This window comes from Microcebus murinus, chromosome 24, assembly GCF_040939455.1.
Source record: "Microcebus murinus isolate Inina chromosome 24, M.murinus_Inina_mat1.0, whole genome shotgun sequence".
Classification (NCBI taxonomy): Eukaryota; Metazoa; Chordata; class Mammalia; order Primates; family Cheirogaleidae; genus Microcebus; species Microcebus murinus.
The window spans coordinates 15,723,807-15,744,379 of record NC_134127.1 but is presented as its reverse complement, the minus strand read 5'-3'; the positions used below and the strand labels follow the sequence as shown (position 1 = coordinate 15,744,379).

The following is a 20,573-nucleotide window of genomic DNA, read 5'->3' as shown; positions in this document are numbered from 1 at the left end:
CATCTAGCGCCCCCGCCAGGACGTGCGAAAAGCGACGGCGCAGCACGGCGCAGCGCAGCTCCGGCTCCCCTTTCCCCCTGACTGGGTGAGAGGTGTCTATGGGGCACCCGCTGCCGCCGCCGCTACCGCCACCACCACCGCCGCTGAGTGCTGTCTCTATGGCGAGGAGGAGGAGGAGGAGCGCGAGCTCAGCGACACAAGTAGATCTTGCTTCTGCCGCAGCCCTGCGGGGGGAGGGGCGGGCTTGGGGGAAGTAGAAAGGGGGCGGGAACGATGGACCTGAGAGGGTGCGCGATGGCGCCAGCTGGAGTGCGGCGGGCGCAGGAAAGCGCTCAGCGGCTGGTAGGGGGAGGGTAACTAGGGTAGGGGGTACGTCCAGGAGTTGGCGCGGAGTGATGACGTAAAGGCTTTGTACCTGGGGCTTCGATGTGGGACGGAAATTGGGAGTGGAGGGCGGTGGCCTAGATCCTCAGCTCTTAACACCTTCACGCTGCAGTGTTTGGGAATCAGTGTGGCTCCAGTAAATGTTATCAGCATCTTGGCACCGTCTCTGCCAGGGAAGAGAGTTGTCTATGACTTGAATGCCGCTGCTGTCCTCTCGTTTCTCCGGGAGCATGCAGTACGGAGATGCTACCTCCAGTAATGAGAAGGCCTTTGGTGCCTCTTCGGGGCTTCTGGAACTGTAGTAGAGAGGTGGAGGGAAGCAACGTTAAACTACAGGATCTTGCCAAGTGTGTGTGTGTTTATGTGTTTCTCGGGGCGGGGAGAGTTATAAAGGAGGGGTGTCCTGGATCTCCTTTGGTTTCTTAGAGCATTCGCGGTTACATTTGTGACTCTTCAGAATTTAGAAGGCAGTCACAAGACCCTCCTCTTTTACCGTTATGTTTTTTTTTTTCCAAATTTATGTGAAAATGAAGGAGCATTTGGAATTTCCCTGCCCGAGAATCCATGTGTTGGTCTGTATTGTTATCATTATGTACCATGAATGAACCCTGTGTTTAGGCACCAGGAATGTGAGATCTGTCCTTGGTAACCAGGGAAAATGCTCCGAGTTTTAGGAAATTAGAAAGAAACAGTTTAAAATTCAGACATTCTGTTGCCTTTTCTCCCTCCTGCAGTTACAAACATTCGAACAGTTTCTGTGGCTGTTACTTTTTTGTCAGACAACATCTTTAAAAAATTGTTTTACTTTTGTCTTCTCCAATCTGGTTTGAATTAATTCCAGTAGATTTTATAATCAAGTGAAACTTTGAATATCAGTGAAGAGTATAAAAGCAAACACTATGTTTGTCGTGGTAACATCTTGTCACATGTATGTAAGTAATTTCTCTGTTTTATCTGGAAATGGATGGCTTCATAAAGTTTCATGCCGAGGGTGAGCTGAACTCAGAGCAATCTTTAATTAGTGGAAAGTTATTAAAATATGATTAGTATGCATGCGTTAAAAAACACTATTTTTAAGTGACAGTGAAATTAGAATGACGAAATCTGTGTTGTCCTTTTTTTCCAATAGATTAGCTGTGTGACCTTAGACAAGTCACTTCCTAAACTTAGATTTTCTTATGAATCAAGGATTTTGAATAAATAACCTCTTAGTTTTCTACCAAATCAACTATTCTGTGATTGAGATTTCTGATATATCTGGGTTTTATTTTGGTTTTTGTTTTGACAGGTACATAAATAAAGGATAAAGTATTTTATGAAAAAAATTCTTCAATCAAGTATAACATTTTGATGCTTGGCATCTAGACCCCCTTGTGCCCTCACTATGCCAGCAGCAACTGTAGATCATAGCCAAAGAATTTGTGAAGTTTGGGCTTGCAACCTGGATGAAGAGATGAAGAAAATTCGTCAAGTTATTCGAAAATACAATTACGTTGCTATGGTATGCCCATGACCAAATCTTTAAAATGTTTCTTACACGGGAAGAAGAGGAATTTTTTTAAGCCTCAAAATCAGTCCTTCTGGTTGATTTTTGAGGGTTAATTTAATCATGAAAAGAAAAATTTGTCAGTACCCTCCAGCCAAAAACCATTAGGATCACACCTTAATTTGATAGGTTGGGTTTATTGAGGGAAAATGCACTGGGAACCATGTGGCATTTGAGTAAGAGAGTGTTAGAAAGGAGTTTAGGATTTGGGCTTGATTCAGATGGTTTTAGGGAAGGCTTAAGTAGGAAGCAGGGCTTTGCTATGGATCGGATGCTGTCAGAAAGGTGGAATAATTATATGATTGGGTATCTTAATAAATCTTAATTGAAATGAGAGACAACTAGAGTGATGCTAAAGCCACAGAGAAGCAAGTCACTCATTTAGCCAGGATGAGGATAGTTGCTCATTTTTGTGGTTTGCACATGGTTTATTTTTTTTGTCCTTGTTCAGACATGAAACAGAGTGGTATTGTCTGATGTTAAAGTTCTGTGAAATTGTTTGTGTTCAACAGGAGAACATTAGGTCCTAGCTGTGAGTACTAGGTCAGTTCCTAGCAACACCAAGGCCTAGATGATAGTACCAGATGAGCTCCCAGATATCTTTCTCAAACAAAACAATCAGATCTCTCAGTGAAACGTTGTTGGCCTGCAATCTTTTTTAAAATTATCACTGGAGTTCCATGAACATACTGTGAACATACTCTGCTTCTGCATGTGCTGTTCAGTCTGTCTAGATTGTATATACATGGTTAATTATTTTTCTCCTTTATTGTTGCACCTTGTACATCTGTTGCAGCCACTTTGTTTTCTACATCCACTAGATTATTTGCTCCATAAAGCAAGAGTTGGTATCTTTATCGTCTTTTCTGCCTCCATACTTAGCATAAGATGTAGAGTATCCAGTAAAGTGGTTGTTAAATTGGACTGAACTGAGAGAAATATTAATTTCTTTACTGTTTTGTATTGGCTTGATATTTTGGTTTTGGTCTTAACCCTAGTTTAATGATTCTAATGCTAAAAACTCATGTATCATTTCCTCAGTATTATTAATATAAAGAAATAAAAATAAGTACACTTTGAGGAGGGGCCGGTTGTTTAAAATATGAATATATGTACACAGGTAGCATTCTATTTAATAAAGGTATACTTACACAGAATTGAAATTTTTTTTTACCCAGTGGAAATTCATAGTGATCATTTGATGATAAGAAGTAGCAACATTAGATAGTGATAACATCCTATAGTAATGAGTGGCTGGCATGCAATTCTTGACAACATGCTTTCTGTGAGCTCTAGAGAGAATACTGTTTAAGCCAAAGAAATTAGGTGGTTAATGACACTTTTCTTAGAGAGTTTTATTGTTGAGATAAACCTTGTCTTAGAGAAACAGTTGAGAAGTACAGTACATTTTCCACTCTTTTAACGAGTTCTTCATGACACTTTGCATTGGAATACTGTGAGTTTCACATACCCCTTGTGAGATAGGAATTTATGGTGTTTTTCCCCCATGTTGGGTATAGAGTCAGTATTTGGTTGCATTTATCCTGTGTATCTTATACATAGTAATTTTTTATTGATATAAAGTGAGAAAAGGTCATTAAGTTTATAGAATTTTATGGGTCTAAAAAGTAATGTTCTTTCTAGTTAAAAGTTACTTTGTAATTGAATATGAAGGAGTAGAGTATCATCTGTAACAGGATTCTTTCACTTGCATCAAAAATTATTCTAAGAATTTGTGATTGTGTTCGTGACTATTAAGTAAATAATGAATCTTAAAACTATTTTACAGGACACCGAGTTTCCAGGTGTGGTTGCAAGACCCATTGGAGAATTCAGGAGCAATGCTGACTATCAGTACCAACTATTGCGATGTAATGTAGACTTGTTAAAGATAATTCAGCTAGGACTGACATTTATGAATGAGCAAGGAGAATACCCTCCAGGAACTTCAACTTGGCAGTTTAATTTTAAGTTTAATTTGACGTAAGTGGGAAATACATAACCCAAATTTTATTTAGTTTAATTTTAGGAATTTGATTTCCTTCAAGTATGTTGAAATTCTGAGTGAATTTGGTGTAGTTATCCTGGAAATATATAAAAATGTAAAATATCAAAAGCTCAAGTTTCTTTTTTATTATGGGACAAAAAATTCAAGTACTTTGATTTTAAGAGATGTTATGTTTAAAAAATGCCTGCCACCTTTTTTGAATTTGGAAAACTTTGGATGTTGAAAGTACTTCTTGATAGAAAAAATAATCTTACCACATTAGTTTTACTTTCAAATTTTTTGTGTGCAATTTTAAATATAGATTTTTTGTTGTAATATTGATCCTTTTTGTAAAGAAATTATTATTGCAGTCATACTCCAGTTTATGAGTAGATTACATGTCAGAAACAGTAATACATTTCTTAGAAACTTGGGTGTATTTTTCTTTTTAAATCAGTGTTATATAATGGTATGTTCCAATGTCTGCCCACAAAACCTCTCTTAATTCAATTATGCAAGTAGTCTTAGTATCCTTGAACCTCATGTTTCTCATGTGTCAGAATGTGTATTCTAACTCAAGCCCTGGGTCTAAACCCAATTTCCTTAGTTATAATACTTCTATATTATTGGTAGTAGTAGGCTTGATAGTTGAGAGAAATTTGGAGTATTTTTGGGTAAGGGCAGATTATTTGCAAACTACAAGTTGAGGAAATAAAATGTTTCACTTATTCTAAGCACAGCAGGTCCTCAAATAATGTTGTTTTGTTCAACATCATTTCATTATAATGTTAATAAGGAAAAAATCGATTCCTGGCTGGTGCTATTGTCTGTGTAGAGTTTGCATGTTCTCCCCACATCTGTGTGGGTTTTTTCTAGGTACTGCGGTTTCTTCCCACATCCTAAAGCCTTGCACATTAAGTGAAGTGTCTAAGTTGTCCCAGTCTGAGTGAGTGTGGGTGTGTGTGTGAGTGCGCCCTGCCATGGAAAGGTGTCCTATCCAGGGTGGGTTCTTGCCTTGGGGCCTGAGCTGCCAGAATAGGCTCTGGCCACCCTTCACCCTCAACTGGAATAATGGGTAAATAATTGTCTTGTTTTTATTAATCTTTCTTAAATGTATGTATAGCTTACATTTACTGAAGTGCTTGGTCTTTAATTAGAAGTTCGGTGATGTTTTTGTGACTAGAAATATATTGTAGGAACTTAACTCTTGTTTCTGTAATATCAATTAGCCTGTGGTAAAATTGGTTTTGTTATGTGTCATTTTGCATAATATTGCCATTTCCAAGAACCTTTCAACAATGTTAAGTGATGTATGTTGAAATATTGCAGTGTCCTTGTATACTATGGCCTATCTTTGTGTAATGTGATCTAGCATCTGATTTGAAAAATAGTAAAAGAAGCTGTATAAAAATTAATGGTAATATCAGTGTAAGAATTCTTTGTTTCTCTTCTTTGTTGAATAACATGCTGTTTATTTAACATACACAATCTAACAAAAAGCAGGGGTGATGATTTTAGAGGGTAGTGGTGTCAGTGGTACTGTAGTATGGCTTATAATTGCACTGTATTTAGCCTGACTCTCCATTTCACTCTATTGGGTTTAATGTTAATAATATACTCTCCAGAACCTTATAAAGGGTAAAAAGTACTCGTGTCTACTCAAACTGATAACCTTTTATAAGGACTACATCTTTGAAATGCTGGGAAGATTGCCTTCTTTCCTTTACTCAAATGATGAAATGTCCTTTTAAAATGTCCTTTAAAAAAATGAGTTCTTTACCATTTCACTTGGCTTTTTTTTCAAGCTAATAATTAGAACATTGTTTTGAAATTAGATACTGTCATGATCTCAGTACATGAGTAGGAGGTGACCCATCAGTGTCTCAGTTCTGGTAAAATTGATTTTTCTTTTCTAGAAACATCTTTGTTCTGGTAATAACTACTTTCTTAGTGAAGCCTCTGAGTGACATTGTTTTCTTTTTTACATGGTGAAGGCTACTATAGTTTTACTACCAAGTTTTACACTAATGTTAGGAGATGTTTAAGGGGAAGGATATAGTGAAAAATGTTAAGGAGGAAAGATCAGTTAGAAGATAAAACCAATACTGCCGAATATAAAGAGAGAGCGCCATGAATAGAATCTTGGAAATTTTGAAGAAGGATGAAAATGGACTTTTTTATTGAGTGTCTAGAATGAACGTGTCAGCTACCGTGCTAGACGCTAAGGATATAGTGTTGAGGAAAACTGTAATGGATATTATAACTTAGTGTTTCCGTAACTCTTCTGTCTGCTCCTTATTGTCAGAGATCAAGAATTAGAATTGTTAAATATTAATCAGCATATGGGAATTCTCTCCAGATTGAATTTGGAGTTGATATATATACATGAAAATTAAAGTATTAATAGAATATTTGTGAGCTATGGAGAAGAAAAGCAATCTGTGGACACAATTTCATGGACAAGTCAAAGAGGATGAAAACAAATTTTTAAAAAAGTCATTAGTTTTGGTGATTGCAGTAATTCTTGATATTTGAATCATTTTAATAGATTGGTAGAAATTACAGGGGCACTTGGATTCAGCGGTAACAGGAAGGAATCTAATATTTCATTTAATGAAAATTGCAGCAAAAAGGAGATAGTGTGCCATAAGTAGAAGGGAAAGCAGAATCAAAGGAAGGGTTGCTTTCATTTTTTTACAGATAATGCACAAGCATATTTGAAGGTTAAAGGGTTAATTAAGGAGTTGCAGGCTGTTCAGGATAAGGATATACACTTGAGAAGTCCTTTGAGAAATGGTGTGGAATAGTATTAGTACCAGTTACCTTTGATGATCTGGGGAGCTATATTTGAATCTAAAGGCGAAAGATCTCAAGACAGACGGGTAGATGGAAAGATAGGAATGTTGATGATTGATATTTCTTTTAGAAGCAAATGTGGGGTGAAGTCGTGTGCTGAGGGAAAGAGGGGAGGGGTGTTACTGGAAGCGTATAGAACAAGGTCTGAAGGAAGCTTAAAGAATGAGGTCTGAAACTATTACCATCCTGTGCAAAGGAGTCAGTAAGATAAGTGTAAAAGAAGGAAATGGCAAACCAAGTCTAAGGGCCAGGCTGTACTTGAACCCACAAATATTTAATTAGGGCTTTACAATTTCCTATGTTTCTCTGTGTTTAAGAGCAAGTACAGAAATTATAGAAGAGAGAGAACAGAACAGAATTGAAGTGACAGTTGACAATAAGTTAAAAGAGTCTTTTGGTATTCCAGGAGTGATAGATTAGTGTGAAAAAGTCTAAGGTAGTAAAAGGATATTAGGAGAAGAGAAAGGCTGGAATAATTTAAATAAGAATTGATAAGTTTAATAGAGACAAAGATGACTGTTAAACAATTTGTCGTGTCAGAAGAAAAGTTAGAAGACTTGGATTTGGCAGAGTGTCTTGTTGATACTTCAGGAAGTGACCATTTTGGTGCTGGCTGTTGAAGATCAATCAGTATGAATTAATAAATTGTAAGATTCTTAGGTATGAAATGGAAGTTGCAGAGGATTGTAAGTAAAAGACGATACAGAGAGAGAAATCTTTTACAATCATGTAGAAAGATGAGATTTGGGGAATAGGCAGTAGGAGATTATAGACAACTGGTTTGGAACTTCAGATTGTGAGAATTAGAAGATATTGAGTGTACCCAAACCTAAAGAGATTTGTGAATTTTCTTTCTTGCTGTCATTCTTTCTGTCATTGAATTTGAGAACTGAAAAATGATGAGAACTCTTCAGGGAAAGATAGAGAGGAATAAAGTGCTCCAGGAGAGTCATTTTACTTGGGTAGAAGAGTAGATGGAATTTAATAGATCTGTACCAATGAGGTAAAGTCTTATAGCCTATGGAACAGTTAATTTCATGAAGAAAGGAAAACTGACAAATATTCTGAATATAGTGTTGAAAGAGAATTCTGACTTTTAAACTCTTTATTTGGGCTAGTTGGCTCATTTGTCATCTAATAGTTGTAGGACAATGCCTGGTAGGAAAACAGCCTATAGCATCTTTGGGTTCTTCTTATCAGTTTATTTGAGTTGATTAAATATTATGTTTAGTAAATGTCTGTATATTTGTGTTAATCTGTATTCCAGTTTATTTGCCTTTTATGATTTTTAGCATAAATTTAAATATATCACAGTTTGTATTTTTAAGAAACTAATTTTGTTTATAAAGAGAAGTACTTACTAGAGTGAGCAACTTGTTGGAAAAGTACTTTATAAACCCTTTGGTGAGTATCTTGTGTGTTAAGTCAAGAGTGATTTGAGGTGGAGGGCATTTCCAAATTGTAAAGTCTTTAACCTTTGTGTTTAGAAATGTGAATTTGTGTAGTAGGCTATGTATTTGTAGAAAGAGGTAATTTCGATGCATTTATTGTCTTCTACCTACCTAGTTAGTTTGCATCTTTGGGATATTACATGAGAAGGATAGTCATGCATCTCTGCTTTTTTGGAAAACCTTTTATAGAAATCTATGTGTAGTTTTCATTAATGTTCAGTTGTAGCTGGATGTTTTGTTACCTTACACTTCAGTAGCTGATTAAACTTTAGTCTTGGAAGAGATCACATTACTGTTCATTACTATCCTGAATACACTAATCTTAAAATTAGTAAGCCAATGCCAGCATCTGTATATTTTGACTAAATCTTATATTTAGACTAAATAATATGCTAATTCCTTTTTGAGGTTAGTGTAGTGTTTTAATATTATTTCCCTGCATTTGCTATGATTTTTTAGAGGTCAGGAAGGCTGAATGGAAAGGTTTAAAAACTTGAAATGGATGCTTTTGGAAAGGGGCGATCTACTGTTTTGGAGAATTGAGTCATAACAATTATGAAGTTTTCCTTACCCAGGAAGTTTTCTTCATCCTATCTGCAGATTTAGCTTACCTGTGTGGGGTTTCCAACTTTCTCTTTCTTACGAGTTGGATATTATAAAGCATGAGATTGGTTCCAAATGATAAAATATTCAATCCCATGAAATGTAGATGTGAGTACATGAACTTACTTGAATTGAGCTACATGAACTGTGCAGGAAAAAAAAAAGACATTTATATGCACATCTTTGTATACCAAACTTAATTGATTATAAAATACCTGAGGTACTCATCCAGGTCTCTCACCTGGGGATTGTGATTGAGCAGGTTTGGGACTTCAGTGGGACTTGGGAATTTTTGGTAAGATCTGTGTGTGAATATCACTGGGCAGGTTTGGGAAATACTGATTTAAACAGTGAAACACTCACTATTCCACTTCATCCATGTATTGTTTGATCTGGTGGTAAAACGTTGAACAAAACAGACAAAAATCATTGTCCTCTTGAAGCTTGCATTCTGATTGGGAGGGAGACAACAAACTGAAATAACAGTAAATGGAACATATGGCCAAGGATAACGTGAGCCTGGAGATGAATCTGTGATACTTTTGGTTGGTTGTGGTTGCTGCAGCAGGCCTCACTGTGACCACGGGGACCTGATGAGTGGGAGTCTGATTTTTGAAGGTACACATTTTTAGTATAGCAAAACCAATAATATATATAGGTTAACTGATAAAAACTTATATTGGGGTTTCTTCAGGTACCCTTCCTAAAGGATTTTCCAGGGAAAATTTTGACTTAAAGTGATTGTTGTGGTTCTCCTCTGTTTTTAAATATTTCAGTTTTTACCTTTGTTATTTTTCAGACATTTAGAAGTAAGTTGATTTCTAGAGGATAAACCATTTCTTTTGCTAAGTGGTGGAAACCAGTATTCTTATAATTTCAAACGTGTACAAAAAGTTAAATGGCAAGTTCACAGAATACTTTTTCATTTATTCTCAAAAACATATCTGCATTTTTATAACCTTTTTTGATTTAATATTGCAATATTTTGGATACCCATGTATTTGTGCTTGGAAATTAGAGATGACTTCCTTTTTGGCTTAAATGAAATCTTGAAGGATTATTTTATATTCAGATTTCCTGGCTTGATTTTAGAAGGCAATATTCTAGGATTAGTATTGTTGGAAGAAATTGTTGCTGTTATAGCGGAGTCCTTACTTTTAAACAGTTTATTGGAGCTATTTGAAAGGCTCAACATTTGTGAGAGGAGCCATCTCCTTTTTCTTTAAGATGGAATGTAGTTTAACTCAGCCAAGTGAGATCTTTTTCACTTGATCTCCTTCCTGGTGCTGCTGAGAGCAGGGGAGATGGCCTAGCCCCTAATAGCTGTGGCTGCAGTGCCATCTGGCAGCATTAGGTGGCTGCTGAGACTGAGAGCCCTTGAAAAGACTTGTCTTTCACTCTGTGGTGGTAGCCCCTGGTGAGTAGAAGATCCTTTTTTTCAAACCCAAATTTATGTAATATATGAAAGGCTAATGAAATTGAGTTGATAGTAAATATTAAAATCTCACCATCAGACTATTTGAGTGATTATTTATTGTTTGGACACTCTTTTCTGAAAGAACAACCCTTATATTTAAATTGTATTTTCCTCGTGTATACGTAAAGCATTTGGAACAGTTGGGCAAGCCAATCCTCTGTCTAGTTTCTGGCACCATAATTGTTGATATAAGTGGGAGAAAAACAGTTTGTCTGAAGTAATGGCACTTTTGACTATTGTCTCTTTCTTTCTCCTGCCAGGGAGGACATGTATGCCCAGGACTCTATAGAGCTACTAACAACATCTGGTATCCAGTTTAAAAAACATGAAGAGGAAGGAATTGAGACCCAGTACTTTGCAGAACTTCTTATGACTTCGGGAGTAGTCCTCTGTGAAGGGGTCAAATGGTTGTCATTTCATAGGTAAAAAGATTGCATGGAAAATGGCATTTGTGTTTCCATCTCATACCTGCTTCACTCTTGCTTGGGTCACTGTGTCAGCAATTTCAGGATTAGTTCTAGAAAGAATTTACTGCTATACTGCTGTCTCCTAACTCTTACAAGGCTAATGCTGGTCTAGTTAAAGATTAATTTAATAATATGGGATCCATTTTAGCCTGTGAGAGGCAGTGTTGCACAGTAGAAAGAAAACAGGCTGGAAAAATGCAAAGAACTTGGTTTAAATCCAGCAATGTTATTTGGAATCAGTGTATTTAGGGTTATTTAACATTTCTAAGATTTAGTTTTAATGATTTACAAGGGAAACCATTCATTAAAAAGTATGTATTTATTGAGTATCTACATATGCCAGACACTGTGATAAGATTCCAGGAATTAAGGTGTGAATAAAACAGACTAAAATCTTTGTCCTCATGGTAGGCAGACAGTTTTTTTAAATGATGAAATACATATCGTGATTTGTTAGATAGTGATAAGTGCTATCAGGAAAAATAAACAACAAAGAAAATACTAAGGATGTATGTGGATTTTAATTTTTTTCAAAATGGGGTGATGGGGAAAGTACTCCTTAGAAGAAATATCCTACAGACTTGTTCTAATGGTCAATAGTAATATCTTTAAAACCTCAGGTAAAGTGCTTTATACACACTATATTCTCAGTAAGTGGTGGTTTTGAATTCTTTATTATATAAAATAAAACTGGATAATTTAACCCTTTGCACTCGGATGTTGAGTGTGACTTGACACGGTTAGCATCGATAGCAGCTCGTATGTTGAGCACCGTGGGGGGGAAGGGGGATTTTTGTCTATTTTTCCAGTATCTTGTTTTCCTTAGCATGAAAGGACAAGTAAAATGTAAATGCAGAGATGGTACACTAACTTCCAGGGGTAGATTATTATCCACTAATTTAGAGCAACGTTTAGATGGAAAGCTCCATATAATCACACCTCTCACCCTAACAAAAAACACAAAGATCGTGTTTTTTGTTCTAACAGAAAAATCAAAGGAGGAAGAAGAGAGACGATTTATATTTGCGAAACATGTGAATGTAAGCCAGGTCTTCATGTGGGTGAATGTTTCAAAAAATATCACACCATGAAAAATTATAGAGATTAAAATTACTCTTTGAATGTATCAATAATTTGAAATATAAAAAAATCCAAATAAGTTTGTATGAAAAGAAACTCCAGTTTTTTATTCTACTACCACGCTTTGTGAAATCTGGGGTATATAAAAAATTAAATCCCGAGTAGAATAAAGGAATCAAGAAAAAAGCAAGCCGAGTGCAAAGGGTTAAAGGAATTTCTAGAAAGGAAATTAGTTCCATTTTGTGAAAATAGACTTCCAGGTGTGTTTTCCTATCTGAGTAAACTAAACAGACAACCCAGGGACTGAAAGTAATCTAGGGAATGATTATTTGGCCTTTTGGTCTGTTCTTGAAAAGCATTGTGTAGCATAGGTGTTAATGCTCTAATACTTGATCCACTTCATATATTCCTTTTTAAATATAAATCTGCACACTGTAGAGTTTCTACCTCTGACTTGTGGAATGGTTATAGTGAAGCACTGTTCATATAGTCAACTTTAATGTAGCACTAGGCAGTAATTTTTGAGTTGAAGGTACTGAGTGTACTCGTTCTCATCTATTATCTTTTCTCTTCTCCACTTGAACCACCTCAGGAAATATGGCTTAAGACTGTCAATATAAGGAGCATTTTGTTTTTAGTTCTTTTTACTTTCCTAGACATGTGCATACAGAAGAACTGGAAAGTATTAACCTGTCCTTTTACTGTATGACATACTCTTTCATGAGAAAATACTCTGAGCAAATACTGCTAATGTATGCTAGGCACTGGAGTATTAAGATAAACAAAAACAGACAGGGTTCATGTCTTCTTGAGGTTTAGAAGCCAAATTAGACTCTGGTGTATTTTAATATTTATCGAGATATATTATGATAAGATCTTATTCCACTACATATCATTAAAAGTTTCTGTTCTTAAATGCTTGTATATTGATATTCCTTAATGATCTTCAGTGGTAAAGCTTTTTTTCTTTTGTAAATCAAATTCTGAACATAAGTAGAATTTTAGTTTGTGTCTCCCCCAAAAGATGGGTTAATAGCATCTCTCATCAGATATTTATGGAGTTCCAACTATGTGCAAGGAAGGAAAGATATTTTTAAAATGTGATTCTTGCCATTGGAGAAATTATCCATGTACTTTAAAGGATAGTACAAAAAAACACCTGTGCTCCATAAGGGCGGGGGTGGGGGGGCGTCGTTCCTGTCAGAGGTCCGGGAAGGAAAGAAGGACAAGGGAAAAGGATAGTAAGGAGTATGTGACTATGGCCTGGGAGTGTAGGGAGACAGAGAACTATGGAAAGGGCAAACGACAGGGACAGAAAATCTTGGCAGAATAAGTTTTCAACAAAATTCAAGCTAAGGGTCAGATTTTTGTCATTGCTTGTCAGATTGAAAATCCTGAACCAGAAACAGAAGGGTGAGGACTAGTCATGGGATAATGTTCCTGGGATTAAATTACATCACTAAAAAGTTTTCTGTTTTTTTTTCTGGGCAAAAGATGTCATTGTGGTATGGATAAGTATTATCATAAATGTGTGGGTCCTGCCTAGACAGAGGCTAACATTCTGACACTGCTTAGATTTGAGAGCGTAGGAATTTGTATTGTATTATCCAGGATAGTATTTCTCATTCTGTAGTATCTTGTTGTCTTTCTTAGGCAACATTCTCATTAATAAATATCTCTTGGGGAGCCATACTGAGATAGGAACAGAATTGTGAGGGAGGAGAATTGTTCACTTCCCTTAATAAGTTTGCTTAAGGGAGGTGAAAATTCTTTATTAGCGATTTATTCCTTGGACTTTTGAAGTATATAGCCACCTTAAGTAAAAGATGGGAAGATTTGCATTACTTTTGCTTTCCAAGTGCCAGTTCTCCTACTTCTGACATTTTTGGCCAAGTTTCCATTCATCTTTATTTCTCTATTTCCATCATTTTTGTTTGAGACATCTACGGGGAGTTTGATACTCGTCTTAGTATACTCTTCAAGCATCAGCAAAATAGTGTTTTAGTGACTACAGGTGTGGGTTGGTAGTATAGATCTGTGTATTGATAACTCTGATAAAGTGACAAGTTCTTAGCATTTTGTGTAAGATTATGACATTTTCCCATTGCATTTGTAAATATGTTTTTTCCATTCTTGTATGCACTTTTTTGATTGATTTCCCTTTTTGTCTCTAGTGCAACTTGGTTAAAATTTGTATCAGAAAACCATTTTTTTTTTCATATCTATGGTATTTATATGTCCCTCTTCTGTATTCTTTTAACCCTTTTGTAGTGGTTATGACTTTGGCTATTTAATCAAAATCCTGACCAACTCTAACTTGCCTGAAGAAGAACTTGACTTCTTTGAGATCCTTCGATTATTTTTTCCTGTCATTTATGATGTGAAGTACCTCATGAAGAGCTGCAAAAATCTCAAAGTAAGGCTTCAGGTGGCATTATCTATCTACAATTAGCACATTATTCAGACTAAGTGACTGACATAAGATCCTAAGCTGATACGTTGTTTAAAATTATATTTTTAAGTTTTATGTTAAATGAAGTTATATTATCTGTTCATGTGCTGCTTTATCTGCATAAATAATCTTTGATAGGAAATCCTTTTCCAAAGCTTCAATATATCTTGGCAGAATAAGTTTTCAACAAAATTCAAGCTAAGGGTCAGATTTTTGTCATTGCTTGTCAGATTGAAAATCCTGAACCAGAACAGGAATGTGAGGACTAGTCATGGGATAGTGTTCCTAGGATTAAAGTACTAAAAGGTTTTTTTGCTTTTCCTGGGCAAAAGATGTCAATGTGATATGGATAAGTACTATCATAAATGTGTGGGTCCTGCCTAGACAGTAGCTAACCATTCTGACGCTGCTTAGTGTGTGCATAATAATTTTTTACTTCTAAATATTAATACTTTCAAAAGGAAAATTTCTTTGATAAGAAAAGGTGCTCCTTCATTTTGAAAATAAATTCACTATGATTGCACAGGCCCCTGGGATATAGTGCTCTTATCTTTTTTAGGTGTATGTATTTTAAGCTATAACTAAAATAAGAAACACACATTTAGGCACACATTTAGGTTGCTTTATAGAACTTACATTGTCTCTCCTTTCTTCAGTGAAACCAAGGTTGATCAGGTTTTCTTCACACCAGGTTTTAGAAGTACAAGTCAAGTTACACTTTTCGGGATGATAAGGACTTTAAGAACTTTGCTTTTAAGCAGAAAGAAGCAATATAGGAATTGAATAAGGAAAACTTTCCTTTAAATAGATGAACTGAAAATTGTAAGAGACACAGTCTTTTGGCCGAAGTTTGTTTATTTGCTTCTAATAACAGGATATAGTTAGCATATAACTAGGGAAATTAAGAAGGATTATTTTATGTTTGTAGTAGCAGAATTCTGTGTAATTTGAGGGGATTTCCAACAAGTGAACTTGCAGTAGGTTATCCTTCCTATAGAAACTCAGCCCACCCAGGAAGTATTGCATGCTGAGAATCCAAGGCCTGCATGTTTTAATCTGTCTGGATAAATGTTTTTTAAAATTGACATGTCTGTACAAGGACACTTTTCAGGAACAGAGGGCCAAATTATTGCTCATTATGTGTATGTAATTGGGAAATTTCTAAGTACAGAGTATGTCCTGAGTGAGCTGTCATGTTAAAATTTAGGTTAATGACAAAGGTGCATTTTGACCGCTAGTCAGCCTTACTGTTCTGTTCAGTTTTATTTTGTTCCTCTAAGCAGCTGCTAATGATACCTAATCCTCATGCTATTTTTAGCATAGAAACAACTGCTGTGCAAGCACTATTTCAAGCTGTCATGCAGAGAAGGGCTAGTTAGCTAGTAGAGGCCTTAACAATTTAGAGAGAAATTTATTTTTGTTTGTTGTAGTGTTAGTTTCTTTCTCCTTTATTCCCCTCCCTCTTTCCTTTCTCTCTTTGCTTCTTTCTTTTTTCTCCCTTTCTTTCCATTCTCATTAGCTTTCTTAATCTTAGCAATATTAACATAGGCAGATTATAGCAGACCTTCTCAGGAATTGTATGCTTATATTCTTTTTTTTTTTTTTTTTTTTTTTTTACTTTGCTGGCAAAGGACTATGCTTATATTCTTTCTTTCTAACTACAAAATGATAGTTCAGCATTTAGTGAATTCTTAATGATTTGATTACTTGTAATGGTTTTTTTTTTTTTTTTGTAAAATTTAGATGAAAACTATTTAGAGATGGTTTGGTGGGAAGTTTAAGAAAATTTGAAAGAAACTTTATACTAGCTATTCAGTTTTATAATTATTGCTGGATTGATAGACTGTGAATGAATGTACTTGATAAATGTTGCCCTGTGTGTGATCTGCTTCTCCTTTACATTTAGGAAAGTTATTTGTCTATCACATGCCTTAAAAACAGGATAAAGATAAATTTTCCCAATTACAATCTCATTTTCTGTTAACCACTTTGGTATGGTGCTCACCGGCCGTGAAACCTTGCCCACAGCCGGCACTCACAGTCTGCATGATAGCTTGTGCTGTGCATTGACAACAAATCCGTTTTGCCTTTGTGTGATGAGGAAAGCTTTAAAGCACTGAAAGCTTGTTTTACTTTACAGGCAGCTTTACTTGTAATGTAAATCAGAATAGGTAACATATACATATATGTTTTCATTACGTTATTTTTAAAAGTTCACAATTTTATTTTGATAAATGAAAAATTAGAAAAAGTCATATCACGGCTATCAGCTAAAGTCGACACTCGGTTCATCTGTGGCTATTGACTGCAGTCGACGCTTGGCTGTGCACGCTCATCTGTGGCTGTCAACTAGTCGACGCTCATACTGAAGTGGTTAAATGGTAAACTTCTCCTACATTCAGCCAATACATTAGTAATTCACTTGTTATCTCCCCCTAATCTTCATAAGGCTTGTCTTTACATTCTAAATTTTATTTGTATTTGGGTCAGTGTCTCAGTTTATAATTGTGAATTCAGGCTTGGCAGTGTTTCTCTCTTTGATGAGCAATTTCTATTTTTTCTAGGGTGGATTACAAGAAGTTGCTGAACAATTGGAGCTGGAACGAATAGGACCACAGCATCAGGCAGGATCTGATTCATTGCTCACAGGAATGGCCTTTTTCAAAATGAGAGAAGTATGAAGACATCAGTGCCTTTTTCTCAGTTGGTTGTTAGGTTGAGAACATTAAAAATCTTATGGCAAAAGTTTTGGGGCATTTATAAGTACTTACTAAATAAACATATAATTAGAGGTACCATGTAAGTTACATCCATTGCACTTGAATGAAAGTATTCAAAAATAGGTCATCTTGAAATGTAGCTCAACAGGATAACAAGTTCTTAATATAATCAAAAATTTAAACTACCTTAGAAGTCATGTGGGTCCAACCATATTATTTCTCAGGTGAGAAAACAAGCTAGTAACTTTTATCCAGTGTCAAACACATTCCAGTGGGAGAACTCCAAGGTTCTTTCTATGGACTACATCAGTGCTGCTTCTACTAAGTTAAGGAATCTGTATATTAGGTTTCCCCTAGCACGGCCTTCTCTCAGGCTTTACACAGGTAGTAAAAAATTTGCTCTGCCATCCTTCAGTGCTTTGAAGATTTCATAGAGTTCATGCTTTTTACAGGATTGAGTTACAAAGAGTTTTTTTGAATTCTACGTAAGTCTAAAGTAGTAGTTCAATCAAAAAACACGTTAGAAGACTCTCCTTAAGTGGCAAAAGGCAGATATAAGTTCCTTAAATATAAAAAAGTTAGGTATGGAAGAATGAAATTTAATGATCCCAAGTGTACTCTTAGGTTATCTAATTAAATGATATGCACAGGTATACCTCACTATAGGTAAACACAAAAGAAAACTGGTTGTGCAAAAACAAAATAGGATGGACTTTTTTACCTACAAAACAATTTTCCCTTTTGCAAAATACTTGCTTTGGAATTCATTCAAGTATATCCTTATAAACATTAAAGTATTGACTGAGACTGGGAATTTAAAACTTTTTGTAGAAATGTATTAATAATAGAAAACATTAAAGTTGTTTTGCCAAGTAGCATTGATTCAGAAGTGATTTGGACTGTCTATTCATGACATGTAAATATTTGTTTTATATTCCTTCCCAGTGTTTCATTAGAGAATCAAAACTACCTTTTGGATTTTCAGCTTTGCATTTTAAAAATGTCTAAATGGTTTAATTAATGGTGGATTTCTGGTACTAATTTATCTTTATTTTTCTTGGCTGCTTGAAGGACAGTAACCTAATGTGAATGTTCAGATTTTACTGTCCATAACATGTTTAGGGTTTGATTATTTGTAGCCAGCCCAGCCTTGCACATAGATTCAAGACAACTTATAAACCTAAACTTCCCCCCACCCATTATTGGCTATTTTCATTCATTCTTACTGTTGAGTATTGTTAAAATGTCTGTCGTTTTTCCATGATTACAAATTCTCATAAAAGTGTTCTAAATGTTAATGGAAAAGACATGAACTGATAACAATTTTTTGTAGTCTCTTTGGTTTCTTTTGAGCTCTGTACTTGTTCAGGACATTAATCTTGTTCCTTAAATGTGTGATCTCAAAGGAACACCATAGAAAAGAGCTGTCATTATAGTTAATGAACAGTCAGTACTTACATTGCTAAAATATAAATTACAAATGGTACGTTCTGGTTAAAATTATCTTTTTTTTTTTCTTCAAAATTCCTTTTTAGATGTTCTTTGAAGATCATATTGATGATGCCAAATATTGTGGTCATTTGTATGGCCTTGGTTCTGGTTCATCCTATGTACAGAATGGCACAGGGAATGCATATGAAGAGGAAGCCAACAAGCAGTCATGACATGAAATAGTCCTTTTATTTTTATTTTATTTAAGCTACACACATGCTTGTATATAGGTTTTATCTCTGGTTGAATCCTTGACAATAGACAGTACCTTTCTTTTTTCCCTTTCATAGCCCATTTTATTTTCTGCCTTTTCAGTACTAAGTATGACCGTTCCTATCCCAGATCTTAATAAACAGAAACGCATTCAGGTTAAATTTGGCCTTAATTTAATATACTTGTTAGCAAGCGTGTGTAACAGTGGGGAAAGCTATATCATATTGAATATTTTGATAAACTTTACCTACTTGAGCTTGGTTTATTTTTCCCTTTTCCTAAATTAACTAGCACTGACTGTAATTTATTTCCCTGTTTCATGTCTCTCCCTTCCATTCTGCAGGAGTTTTAGCTATTTGAGATTTGTGGACCATCAATTTTGCACTTTAGAGAGTGATTCTGACTCAAATCCTCTGTTTTATCAGAAATTTTGGTTTTCCTTGCTCTTAGAAGAGTGAGATGGAAAAATGACCATCTGCCAACTTTATACAGTATTTGCTTATTTTTTACCCACAGAATATAGCACATTCATTGTGCAAACTCAGCAAGACTAACAACAATTAAAAAAAGACAAGAAACTACTGAGGAGCTTAGTAACCTGCTGTTTCTGTACGTAGTGTTAATCTTCCAAGCACATCTAGTGTCTGTCAGTTTCTAATTGGCATGTGTAGGCTGCTCTGTGACTGAAGAATTTTCAAACCGGCTTTACACCCTTCAGGGAAAATCCCTTGTAATTGGATGTTTAATATCCACCAGGAAACTGGTGTTCAAGATGTTGAAGCTACAGTTATTTTATGATAGCACACTTCCCTTGATCCGCTTCTTTTTATTCCATCACTGTTTACCCATGCTTTTTTATTTTATAGCCATACTTATGATGCTCTTGATTTGTTGAGAACACAAATCAATTTTATTAAAATCCAAAGATAAAAAGACTAGGTATATTTTGTACCAAATTAAATTAGAAGACAAAAATTGTGCTTTCATAGTTGCTACAAAGATAAATAATGGAAAGATTTGGTGCAAAACAACAAAATATATATATACATATTCATATATATATAGCTAATAAAATTACCTGAGGAGTGTAATGCTTGTTTATTTTTTTGTGTATATCTTTGCAATCTATTTTATATATATTGACAAAAGAAACTGTGAAATATTTAGCCATGCAGAATATGTGACCAGACCAGAGCATGTGTAGGAAGACTTTTGGTAATCATTAACTCTACCCTGAAATGATGGACTACAAGTTAAAATGTGTGTTATCTACACGTCAATCAGTAATATTAGCAACTCTCCAAATTTTAGACACATTGGTTTGTTTCCCTTGTACATTCTTTAGTCATGATATAATGCTGTAACTGGGTGGTCCTTTTTAAACAAAACATTATTTGCAAAACAGAGGGTATTATTTGTTTTTAAAGCTTTTGTAAATAAAGGCTTCAGAAATGTTTTCTTATATATGTTGATGACTGGTGATTTTTAGAAATATTTATTTGGGGAATATTCTTTTTTTATTTGGGCAGCTGAACAGAATTCAATAACTTCCTTCATTAGCCATAGGTGACTATTAGTCCTTTAACTGAAAAATCAATTTTACCCTTCTGCACACCAAGAGTGTAGGCCTATTGTTCCTCATGAGTACCTCGACTAGGTACCATTTCTATTTCTACCTTCTAGGAATGCATTTATTTTGAAGAACTTACAAAATAAATACATTTTTGGTATAACTTACTGTGGCTTCTTTTTAAAGCTGACACAGTGCAAGTTTCTAATTGGTTTCTTTTCATTTTGCTCTTCACCTACTTAAACAAAATAGGGATTATGAAGTCCCTATTTTGAG

The 20,573-nt window shown here is 35.3% G+C and overlaps 1 protein-coding gene across 1 annotated transcript; it reads left to right on the top strand.

The window, feature by feature from the left end:
• Positions 1–6: 6 nt before the first annotated feature.
• On the top strand, positions 7–20,191 carry CNOT7 (CCR4-NOT transcription complex subunit 7). Its single transcript, XM_012785004.3, has 7 exons — positions 7–200; positions 1,673–1,885; positions 3,720–3,913; positions 10,565–10,726; positions 14,123–14,267; positions 16,868–16,978; positions 18,559–20,191. The coding sequence occupies exons 2-7, from the start codon at positions 1,769–1,771 to the stop codon at positions 18,685–18,687; spliced, it is 858 nt and encodes a 285-aa protein (XP_012640458.1). The 5' UTR covers positions 7–200; positions 1,673–1,768; the 3' UTR covers positions 18,688–20,191.
• The last annotated feature ends 382 nt before the right edge of the window (positions 20,192–20,573 follow it).

What these genes read in the sequence shown, in the direction of transcription:
- CNOT7 (XM_012785004.3), top strand. Translation starts at nt 1,769, where the DNA reads ATGCCAGCAGCAACTGTAGATCATAGCCAAAGAATTTGTGAAGTTTGG. An exon ending in AATTTTAAGTTTAATTTGAC is followed by an intron (nt 3,914 to 10,564) that starts GTAAGTGGGAAA and finishes TTCTCCTGCCAG; the next exon opens with GGAGGACATGTATGCCCAGG. An exon ending in AGAGCTGCAAAAATCTCAAA is followed by an intron (nt 14,268 to 16,867) that starts GTAAGGCTTCAG and finishes TATTTTTTCTAG; the next exon opens with GGTGGATTACAAGAAGTTGC.